We start from the raw sequence: 12,010 nt of genomic DNA, 5'->3' as shown, positions 1-12,010 counted from the left end.
GCCCGGCGGGTCGCGGCCTTGGGGCGGCCGCGGCCGGTGCTCGCTGGGGCTGGGGCTGGGGCTGCGGCGCGGCCCCCACCCCCGCCCGGGGCAGGGGGATGCTTCCCCCGGCCCCCCCGCCGAAAGCCAGGCACGGCGCGTGGTACCGGCTCGGCGGGGAGGCCGCCTCCGCCGCTGCCAGCGTTAATTAATGCAGCCCCCCCCCCCCCCCCCCCCGTCTGAGCGTGCCCGAGAGCCGAGGACAGAGGCGGCTTAGTGCACAGACCACTGAACCTCATCAGCTAACAAAGATGACCGTTACATAAGCTGTTACTTAAAAACACTATTATTGTGCTGGAGAGCTTAATGCGGTTCTTTAGAGAGAGGGGAAAAAACTGAGGCTGCACTGTGGCGAAGCCTTGCCGCCTGCCAGCTCTCCCTTCTGAAAAGCGGAGAGACCCGAGCAGGGCAGCGCGGAAACAATGAGCCGCGAGGGAGGAATTTCCTCACGGATGCGTGAGCTTTAGCATAATGAGCGGGGATGAAAAACACAGCAGCAGCAGCAGCTTCCCCTCAGTTCCCGTTTCCAAAAGTGGGAAACCCAACCGTCTCCACAAACAGTAACAAAGAACATTTTATCATACTCTGCTTTTGGGGAGGAACAGCCACAAAAAGATTGCGTAAGGCACTGCACATTTTCACCACTGATTGCATAAATGACTTCTGAATAGGAAGGTCTGCCCCGCACACCCAAGCTGTGCAAACGGGCACATAAACCGTCCCCACAGCGATTCTGCTGAATTCTGGTGAACCTGGTCTCACCCACCAACGTGCGACAGCTCTGGTACCTGAACAGCAGGTTGGCAGGTGACTGCCGGACGCTGCAGACAGGTCAGGTGGGACCCGGTGACCAGAGCGTTTGATCTACGGAGAGGCTGGGAGCACTAAGCAGCTACAGCATGGGTAAGTGGCACTGTAGTGTTTTAAACTCCGTAACGAGCTGTCTGAGGAGCAATATGAACATTTATGGTCCATTACAAATAAACAGTGATAAGAACAACAGAATATGAACATTAACTTTAGTAAAGCACATAGGCTTTGCAGATGCCATAAGCAGGAGCTCACTGTTAAGTGGCAATGCTGAGCTGTAGAATGGGTACAGGAAAGATTTTAGGCTCGCAATTTACAGGTAATGATAAGGAGCTCAACTTCTTTCCGTATCATAAAGATGACTGAGAAATTAATTCATTAACCTATGCTCTCACAAGGAGAAACTCCTGGTACTGAAGGGCTGGTAAAAGGCATAAGAGTGAGCTGTAGGTCAGATTAAACTGGAATGCATTATTACTAAGATTAATAACAAAAATAATAAAATACAAGTTATTAGTAATATTGTAAAGTGTTGTATAATTAAGATCTTAAGGCCTATCCAGGATAGTAATTCATTTGTTAATTGTTTTCAAATTAAGGCCATTTCTTTTTCTAGCAGATAGGCTACTGCTGGAGTAGCTCACGACATACTTATTTGTGCGTCTACAGATGGTTAAAGTAGGTGACTAGTGATCCACTATGGCCTAAACGACGAGGCGTGGAAATGGAGCTAGCTGTTCCTTAAGAGCAGCTCAAGCAAAGCCACATTTAGAACAACGCCTGGTCAGAGCTGGAGACACTGCCACAGTTGAGATGAAGCTGCTGTAGTGGAAACAGCACTTCAGTCAGGACTCAAGAACAGATAAGTGACTGCAAAAGCTTACCAGGATAAGTAAGGGTCTTCGGAAGAAAGGTGGAGTGGAAGAACCCTCTCTCTGAAGCTTAAAGGTGCAGATTGCAATGGAAGAGTATCAAACTCTGAAAGGGGCAAGGAAAACACAGAAAATAAAATGTAAACTTACAGTACAAACTGATATGGTGGAAGGTAGGGCCCTAGAATTGGACAAGAACTTTTTCCTCTTTCTTTTTTTTTTTTTTAAACCTGTTTCACTTTGTGACTGAGAGTTGTTTTGTTAGTGGTGACCTTGCCAGGGGAAGCAGTTGTACTTTGTTATATCCAGGTCTTGGAATTCACTCTACCATTTTTATATTAGCCTACCTGAAAGTATAGAGTAAAATAAAAAGCTCTTGTAAGGCAGGGGGAAGAGGGAGAGAAGAGAGCAGTGTTACGATGCGCAGTATCTGCTTACTTTTCAAATGCCTGGTGGCAGTGGGCAGCTGGTTAGAAGAGGGATCTAGAAACAATGGACAATTACGAGAAGAGGAAGCTGCAGAGAGATTGCAGGCTGAGATGCACTGGGAGAGACTTGCCTCAAGCATGTCTGTCTGTGCATCCCAGATATAGGATTAGCTAGGGAAAACTCTGATGCTGACAATCGGAAAATAAGGTTACTTACTAGTAACCAGAGCCTGCAAGATGCATCGTCCACAGGTGCTTTCATCCCAGGCTCCACTCATGCTGCGTAGTTTCAGTCCAGTTTTCTACCAAAGCAATACTTAGAAGATATGCTGGGTGCGTGAATAAGTAGATTAGCATGTCTTGCAGCTCAGTTGATACCTCTTAAACCGTAGCTATCGAAGGGCTATCAGAAGTGAGGAAGGAGAAAAGTCATATGTGCATAGGAGGAACACATTTTAAAGACTGTCCGTGCCTGATATCTTCTTTCATCTTATCTGTATTGCAGGTAAATCCAAGTTACTGTTCCACATCCAAGTTCTCCAATTCCTGTTTGACAGCTTCAGGTTACCCAAGAGGCAGCCTCAAAATCTTTTGGAGGAACAACTGCATGATGACCTTTGATGTACGGAGAATTTTTTTTCCCCATATTTAATGTTGACTGGTTCAGTTCCTTTAGAGTACAGTTTATGAACATAGAAAAGGTTAAGTAAGATTAGCCCTTGCAGACTGTTTCATTTCTAATTAGTATCAAATATAGGAAGTTGTTCAGGTGAAAAAGAAGTGAAAGCTTTAGACTGGGGACATAATCTCTCCCCCTTGATTTGAGACCAAGGGAAAGAGATGAGTGTGTCCTGCGCAGTATCTTGAAGGCTTTGTGAAACTGGTGAACAACAGTGCTAAATATACCACAGTTCCACAGAACACTGGCTGAAAGACCACCAGAGCTTAAAGCTCTTGTGGATATTCAAAATATGGTGCCTGCCCAGTATCTTGTGCAGCTCCATTTAATGGAAAAAACACATTCAGTAGAAGAAATGTCATGACTAATTAATTAAAGGTACCAGCAATATGACTTTTAAGGCCTACAACTGAAGTTGTTTTGTCTGTGCTGTAAAATTTCTCGTTTATAATATATACACTTTTAATTAGCTTACATTCCAGGTTACATATCAGCTGCCCCTTAAAAGACTGTAACCAGAAAATACTGTGACAAAAACCACTGGTTGCACATCTTAAAACAATATTATCATCACTTCAGTTAGCTAGTTTTGCAATAAGGTCTATATGAAGATGACACATGATGCAACTTACAGTCCATACCGGGAGGGTGAGTGCTTAGACTGACTCTCCAAAAAATCCTGTTGAGAAAGCACCCTAACACATGCCCTTGAGATCACCCTAACTACATGTGCACAATGAATATACGATAGGCTACAAATTAGCTATCACTGCTCAGAAAAGATAGGAAAGATAGCACAATCATCACTACTGCAAATTTCAATGCCTCTATTAGTAAGAAATGCAGCAATAGGAGTGTTTCAGAGGTGAACAGTGAGCATCACTGTCTCACTGCAGAAATGCACGGTCAACCACCTTTAAAACCCTGCATGTAATTTGAATCTTCCTCCCTTGAAAATGGGGTAGCTGAACTAATAAGAGGCACAAGAAGGTCAGCAAGAATGATCAGAGGTACTGAAGAGGTTCTATGCAAAGCAAGACACTGCAGTCCAAGACTGTTTGCCACCTTGAAAGACAGATGCTTAGGGGGAGAGGAATGGCACATGAGAGAACCATGAAGCTAAGAAAACGGTCAAAGGGGTAAACAAAGGGCAACCACTTCCAGAAAAAAAGATTATGGAGCTCAGTTAAATTACTGAGCAGCAAAATTTAAGCTAACAAAGGCAAATACTTTTCACACAAACAATTAAATCACATAACTCTGTCAAAGAATGTAATTGAGACTGTAAGTATAATTAATTCTGGCATCAAGATTATACAGTTTCAGTAAATTTCCCACTCTACTTACAAGTATCATAAGATACCCTTGACCATGTAAGGCTACAGTAGAGAGTAGAAACTAAAACATGCTTAAAAAACCAGACCCCTGCAGTTGTGTATGTGTATATATAGAGATATACACGCACACACATATGTAGGAAAGGATATTCTTTAAGTGTTTGCAGATAACACAATACATGACAATTCTGTTTCAGAAATTCTGAAATTGCTGTATATTAGCAGTTACATTTTAGATTAGTTGAACAGACGGAGAGGTAACAATTACAACATTTAATTAACTGAAAATCTTATTTTGGTGGAAAACAAGAATTGGTGAGTGTAGATAAATGTAAATTTGCGCCTAATACGGAATGTGTTAATGACTTACTTGGAATGACTTACCAAATAAAATGGTACAGTCTCCATCTCCTGATGTATTCAATCCAGATAAGAGATATCCTGTGTTCAAATAAAAGTTACTGAAACCAATTTGCCGGATGAATTTACCAATTTTTCCTGCCCTCATCTGGTCTAAAAATCTGGATTGCTACATATTTCTTAGTTTTAACACACAGTTTTTGTGCTAATAATTCCTTTGGTTTTGGCTGAATATTGCTTTAGGTTGATTGCACTGCATGATTACCAACAGAGAAAATACAAGAGACAGACAGTGTTTGGTAGACCCAATCCAAACAGAAAGCTTCAGCGTGAGATGCAGAACTCATGTAAATCACTACATTTGGAGTCACCCAAACTATTGCATTACATGTAGCCAAGTCTTTGTCCCCGTGTCCAATTCTAGTAATTGCTGATACACAACAAAACCAAGAAAACATCTCAGCTATGATTAACCACTCAGAATGGTTTGTATGCATAGAGTCCAGCAGGAGTGCACAGGAGACTGCATAACAGAAATATGCTGAAGTTGAACGGTTCATGGGCTAGGGTAGTCCTTTTCACAGAATCACAGAATGGTTGAGGTTGGAAGAGACGGCTGGAGATCATCTAGTCCAACCCCCTGCTCAAGCAGGATCACCTAGAGCATGTTGCCCAGGATCATGTCCAGATGGCTTTTGAATATCTTCAAGGATGGAGACTCCACAACCTCCTCCGGACAACTCATGCCAGTGCTCAGTCACCCTCACAGTAAAGAAGTTTTTCCTTATGTTCAGATGGAACTTCCTTTTCAACTGCAGTGGACCGAATTAGCTCATATTCACAGGAGAGCTGCAAAAGCCAAGGCATGAACTACGTGCACCCAGCAGTCTACCTGAGAGACTGCCAGCCAACAGGACAGTGAACAGAACTGTTGCTGCCATCAAAATCTCCAAGGCCAAAAGCCTGGGAATCTTTGCCACCTCATCCATATCTCCAGTGGAGAGGGCAGCAATGACCCCCAGCCTGTTAGGAAGACAGTGAGAGAAGGGGAGCACATCGTAAGAGAGGTGCTTCATAGCAGGATGGATCCTGTACTCAAAGGATCTGAGAATGAAGAACGTGTAGGTGAGTTGATATGGCCCCAGTATACACTTGGGACTCCAGGCTTAGAAAAACCCAAGCCTTCTGGTCAGACACAGGGCAACAAGTTATCAGGTTGCCTACACTACCCAGAGGCAGAAACAGACAGCCTCAAGGCAGGACGGTCAGGATCCAGGTCTGGAAGAAACTACACAGACTGTTACAGTAAATGACTTTTATTTTAAAAAAATGAAATAACCGTGAACATATTAACAGGCCTGCAGGTGGCACTACAGTACAGCTGGATATAAGGTAGATACATTTCCCATGTACCCGGACAATGAAACCCATTGCATCAATGCTGACATTAGTAAATTCTGAATACAGTTCTATCAAGCAGGAACGTTTACTTAAAATAGTTCTGGACAAAGTTGATACTGAAAGTTAACTTTTCCTTCACTTTTGGAAAGGATAGATGTCTTGAGCTAGCACTGGCATTGGGTGAACTATTGCCTGCGGTTACCAGTGCAGGGAGAGATGCACAACATCTCCACATGAGAACAGAGTTCATATTCCTTCTTCCTTCTCATACTGAGGAAGCAGGGGGAGAGGGAGGGACAGGGTAGAAAAGATGGGTGAGGAATATGGGCAAGGGAGGTGGGGTGTCAATTTCTATTCACTCTCCTTTGGCTGTTTTTGTGCTATTTTGGACTGCTTTCTAAAAATCACTTCTTGATTTTATTGAAAGGAAGACTAAATGTAATGCGCCTTTCCTTGAAAATCCAGGAACAGTTGTGGTATTTCAAAAATACTAAAAATATCTACTTTCATGAAATATTAACTGTTTCACTACAAACCTAGTTTTTCACTAAATACACAATTCTCCTATTTCTGGAGTCTCCTGGGAAAAAAAGTGGGTTCTCCCTTTATTTCTGCAACTCTACAGTGTATAGAGAAATGGCTACAAGAAGGGGAGTGCAGAGAATAGCTTTATCCTTTTCCTTGGCCTGTATTTCACATGGGAAGATTACTTAAAGTTCTGCAATTTGGCTACTGCTGGTCACACTCCTTCAGCAGCTATCAACTAAGTCTGCAGTAGGACAACCCACCTCCAGCGCATTCCTTCTAACTCCGTGGAGACTAACTAGGCATGAGGAAAAAAACATCCACACTCTTTATACCATTTCTAATCATAATATGCAGGAACACCATGTGGTTTCCCTATTATTCCAATTTGCAAAAGGCCACAGGAAAGGGACATGGCACCTTTCATTAGAATCTGGAATTCTGCATGTAACAGTGCGACCTTCCATTAGACCTTCAGTGTTGAGGCAGCGTAGAAAACAGTGGCTGAAGAGTGTGTGTAATACTGACCACACCAGCTCTTAGTGAGAAGCCTCTGCTCCTGCAGAGGCAGTCATGTGCAGTCCCTGTATATACTGTGAGCAAAAGGCTTACTTCACAGGAGATTTGGAATTAGCAACTCCTACGATCTAGCTAGTTTGGATTCATGAGCTTTCAGTGTGCCAACAGCATCTTTCACTGCATGGTAGATAATATTCTTCACCTGTAACAGGAGAGAGGAAAAAAATCAGCATTCCAGACTAATAAGGAGAGTCTTGCATACCTATGCAATCAACTTTGGCAGTTGAATTCGTAATAGTTGGGAAGTATACGCTAAAATGTACAACACTGAGTTGCACTAAAATTCAGCAAAAGTTAGCACTACTACTGCTTCAGGATATCAACAGCACAAATTTAAACTGTCACAGACTACATAAATGTTCTGGAAAACTACTGCCGTATTAACTCATCTTCTGGTCAGTCAGCGGCTCATTTACTCATATCATTTTAGAGTAAAGCTTCTCCTCCATGACACCCTAGGAAAAAGTACGCTATTAAGTCATTCATATAAATTTACTTTGAAAAAGTGTGTGATGAGTCACTTACTGAGATTCATATGAATCAGGCCCAAAATGAGCAAGAAAATAATACAGTTTAATCCTGTCTAAATTGAAAAAGTGCAACAAATCATCCTGTTGTCTTTGTATGGAGTCTAAAGACTAATTTGTGTGAATCCATACAGAATTTTGTTTATAGCAAATTTTCACTGAATTCTTTGAATGAATTAATATAGCAAGTTCTGACATTCTTGGGTGATGTGCTGGAGGATGGTTATATATTGAATACTCACTCTTCCAAGAACAGCCTTCCTTGCAGATGTCCATCCCCCCATTTTATATGCATGCAGTTACTACTACACAAAAATGCTGACAGGGAAGTTTGCAAGCTAAACAGATATTAACTCTTTAGAGGCACACATAGGTGAAATCAAGATTTCTTACAGTCTTCTCTCTGTAGAACTTATTATCTTATATATAATGCACTACTTCTGTTCAGTGCACAATATGTTCTGTACATACTTGTTTAAACAATTGTATTTCTTCAAACTAAAACACATTTCTTCAGTTTTTATTTGGGATGAATTAAAATTTAAATAAGCCTTCACTCCCAGAAAAATTCTCCTTTAGACAATTAATGAAGAAATAAATATAAATGACCTCAGTGAAATACATGCTTCTCTTCAAAACAAAGCATTTCTTTTTCTTTTTAATATGGATTTTTTTGTCTGCTATGCTTCACTGTCATTCAGGATTTGGCCATTTATAAAGTAATTAATACTGATATATGTGCTAGTCCAACAGTGGGAAATTTCTCTGGAAAGCCAGAAGGTTAATACTAATTTTTGTTTACATAATATTGCAGATGTAAATGCATTAATTACTTTTTAAAGTATTTATCAAATGAGATAAACCTCCAAAGTTGCATGGAGTGTTTTTCTTGTAAATCATAAGCCATTTGTTTCTTACATGGAACAAACCTGTCAAAACCCAGGATATGTTTAGCGACAACCCTCAAAATGGTTACCTGCAGTTTATCCTCATGGTTTGTATGAGTATTAGACAGGTGCCTGAACTCCTGGGTCAGACGGAAGCAGTGTTTCACATGCTCTGGAGATACAAAATCTTCTGCCACTTTGATGCAGCTGTACAAATTATGGACCTAAAAAACCCCATACCAAATGGTAGATACATCAAGACTGAGTGAACCATACAGTGTGTGTGTACATATATATATTTAAAACACGCATGTTAGGTTCTTCCACACTTATCAGAAATAAGAACTGAAGCCTATTTAATTTCACACAGAATTGTGTGCCCAATCACAGCATCACAGAATGGTTGAGGATGGAAGTGACTTCTGGAGATCATCTAGTCCAACCCCCCTGCTCAAGCAGGGTCACAATCACAGGATTGTGCCCAGACGGCTTTTGAATCATCTCCAAGGATGGAGACTCCATCTCTCTGGGCAACCCGTTCCAGTGCTCAGTCACCCTCCCAGTAAAGAAGTTCTCCTTATGTTCAGACGGAACTTCCTGTGTTTCAGTTTGTGCCCATTGCCTCTTGTCCTATTACTGGGCAGCAACGAAAAGAGTATGATATTTATTAAAAAAAAAAAAAAAAAAAAAGAGAGAGAGAGAGAGACAGACAGACAGACAGACAGAGACAGACAGACATGCAGAACAAAGTACCTGACATCTCAGATGTCCCCTATCCTTCCACATACAATATTGCTCTCAAAAGTATGTTCTCTACTGTTCTCCGTCCTTTTCTGGAATTCTGCTACCTAGGCTGAAGTTTCACTAGCAGGAATGTTTTCTGACTATTCACCTTAAATATTCTTTTTCTTAGTTCTATCACATTACACATTATTCAGATTTTTATATCATTTTCACTAACATAAGGATTAAGAGCTAATTCAAATAGTTCCTGTAAGAACTGCCTACATAGAAAAAGGAACCAAGGTCAGCAACAAACTAACAGTTATTTGGGAGTCACAGTTCTATTGTGCTCCAGGTTTAATTCTATTTGTCAATATGGCCTGTAAGTGGCACACTTACCTGATGGGGAGCACCTGCAGGAATGAACACGGCATCTCCTAGGAACTGCACTATTGCCCAACCTTGTACACCATACTCATCATAGAGTCGCTTACGCAAGGTCTGGTCCAGGTACCAACTTTGGTCATGAATGGGGTCATGATCTGGGGGATTTTCTTGGCCTTGTTCTTCTCCAACCTAGTGCCAGGATATGGAGGAAAAAACCCCATGATGCTGCACCTTCATACTGCTGGCCCATAAAACGCTGTACCAAACCACATAACAAACAACCTTAAACTACTTCAAAGTATGACGCTGCTTTCATGAAGATGATTCAGGTCTTAACTGATAACACCTGCATTAGCATGAAGTAGACCAGGCTCAAAAACTTGGGAAAAAATTAACCTCTAATGTCCTCAAAAGAGCATGAGAATACCTATGCACTTGATGACCACAGCAATTTGTATCATTTAGCTGCTACAAGTAAGCTCGTCAAGGAATCTGCTAGGTCCAAACTTCTTTCGTCACAAACATACCTTCCGGAGAAGTTCCCGTATCTTTTCAGCGTCCTTGGCAGCATAGATGTGCCACAATGCTCCAGGTTTTTCTTTTCCTTCGTGGATTCGCTGCTTTGTTACATCATCAGCATCTCCCTCATCAATTGTTTTCAGAACCTCTGAAAGGAAGATCCACATGAAAACAAGATGATTGCACAGCTTCCGATTTTTGACATACAGAGCAGGAAGGACCCTTTCGATCCACTAAACCCAGTCACACTTCTATTGCAACTGCTCTATCATACAGTACTCTTCCTAAGTGTATCAACTTCATCTTAACAAAATTCAGGAATTGTATCAATCAACAGCTAATCAAAATAAAACCACAGAACTCAGTCATGAATTCAAATCAAACAAATGCAATTATTCAAATACGAGGAGTGGGAAGAGTAACATCCGTTTTCCGTACTTTCTTGAAGCAGATGTATCTAACTTACAGCAAAATGCCACTGCTTTCACAGTTGAGAACCAATGAAACATTACCACACTTTTAAATATGTGCTGCAGACGTAACCCAAATATCCACGGCAGTTTGTTATGTTTCATAGTTATGGCACACTTGAACAATAAGAGACTCTGATACATTCTTCCTCCTAACACACATTATCAATTTTCAAAGAAAACAGCTTTCCTCAAACATTACCATCATCATGGGTCCCTTCTCCAATGGGGATGCCAACATACACCATGACATTAACAGCATCAGACACATCCAAGTGCAGATTGGTTGTACCAACTCGTCTGTCTTCTGCAGTGATCAAGCCTATTAAAAAAAAAAAAAGTGTAACATAAAAACAACCCTATTTAAGCTCCCACAAAAATAGCCTCCCTGAAAAAATCTTTTTTTCTAGAACGCTACTTTTATGTAGAGACGAAAGTAGAAATCAATGCCAGTGTGGCTGAAGGAGTTCAGGTTTCATTGCACATGGCACATGTAAAAAAGTTTACTGAAAACTAACATTTTCTAGGAAAATAGAAGTAGTAGGTATAGTTCAACCCAGTCGTAAGAAAGCAGGCATTTTAAAAACAATCTAAATTTGTACTTTACAATTTTGTCTTTTGTCTCAACTCACTGTATCTAGCATAACAGAACACAATCAGTAGCTAATTTAAACAGAAAGCCAACTCTAGTTTGTAACATTCAGAAGGTTACAGGACATTAAGATAGCACAGCTGAAATACAAATGAGGATAAATATATTATACAGGATCAAAAACCAGACTAGACAAATTCACAAAGGTTAGGTTAATTACTGACTCCAGGTGAGGGCCCTTACAACTCCAGCCTCAAAGCTGTGCTTTGCCAGATGCAGCAGGATAAAATGAAAGATGAGTCACTCTAAGCATTTGCCACAGAGTATGCTGGAATACATGAATCTATCATCAACGGCAGTTCTTATGGTAAGTATACAGTTTAGGCATCTATATAAAAATTGGTCAATATTTATGGGTCCTATATAAACAAAACCTATTGAAGAGAGCAGGCTTTCTTTACAGTCCACTCCTATAAACATGTCCTTTTATTCAGATAACTATCACTTAAAGAACCAGGCTTCGGTTACTGTTTTCCTATGTTAATGCTTTAAAATGCTAAGCACATGAAAGTCTTTACTATATAACATGAGAACGATTTTCCACCACATATGCACAAAACAAACCCATATATTTACAACTGAAATACACTTCTTACTTCCTTAATTCAAATTTAGGAAGGGGGCTGCCAGTTTAGAAAAGTTACTCTTATTCACTATACAGAATCGCCTCTATTTCTAGTTCCACCCTTTATTTTGTCTGTAACCAAGGGTAAAAAGATGCAACGCTGTTTTTGAAGACAGACCTAAACTTTTTTCTTGAAAGTAAATGAAGTGTAATACTTTCTCTCTCTGAACCAAGACCTATATATCTAAGG

At 40.8% G+C, this 12,010-nt stretch overlaps 1 protein-coding gene and 1 long non-coding RNA gene across 3 annotated transcripts in view; one reads left to right on the top strand and one right to left on the bottom strand.

The window, feature by feature from the left end:
* Nucleotides 1-218: 218 nt before the first annotated feature.
* LOC112994048 (uncharacterized) lies at nucleotides 219-3,221 on the top strand. Its single transcript, XR_003261837.2, has 2 exons — nucleotides 219-942; nucleotides 2,655-3,221. It is a non-coding gene; the product is annotated as an uncharacterized LOC112994048 (long non-coding RNA).
* A 2,604-nt stretch (nucleotides 3,222-5,825) lies between these two features.
* The window catches only part of KDM3B (lysine demethylase 3B), a 56,287-nt gene continuing 50,102 nt past the window's right edge, over nucleotides 5,826-12,010 (bottom strand). For both annotated transcript variants that reach the window (XM_064521211.1, XM_064521212.1), the window contains 5 exons: nucleotides 10,746-10,865; nucleotides 10,082-10,221; nucleotides 9,567-9,743; nucleotides 8,534-8,668; nucleotides 5,826-7,172 (listed from right to left, as the gene is read on the bottom strand). In XM_064521211.1, coding sequence (XP_064377281.1) covers nucleotides 7,092-7,172; nucleotides 8,534-8,668; nucleotides 9,567-9,743; nucleotides 10,082-10,221; nucleotides 10,746-10,865 — 653 coding nt within the window. In that variant the 3' untranslated portion in view covers nucleotides 5,826-7,091. The remainder of the gene's footprint in view (nucleotides 7,173-8,533; nucleotides 8,669-9,566; nucleotides 9,744-10,081; nucleotides 10,222-10,745; nucleotides 10,866-12,010) is intronic.

The sequence above is a fragment of the Dromaius novaehollandiae genome, chromosome 15, assembly GCF_036370855.1.
Source record: "Dromaius novaehollandiae isolate bDroNov1 chromosome 15, bDroNov1.hap1, whole genome shotgun sequence".
NCBI classification, from domain to species: Eukaryota; Metazoa; Chordata; class Aves; order Casuariiformes; family Dromaiidae; genus Dromaius; species Dromaius novaehollandiae.
The sequence above is the reverse complement of the archived record's forward strand: the minus strand, read 5'-3'. Positions and strand labels throughout refer to the sequence as shown.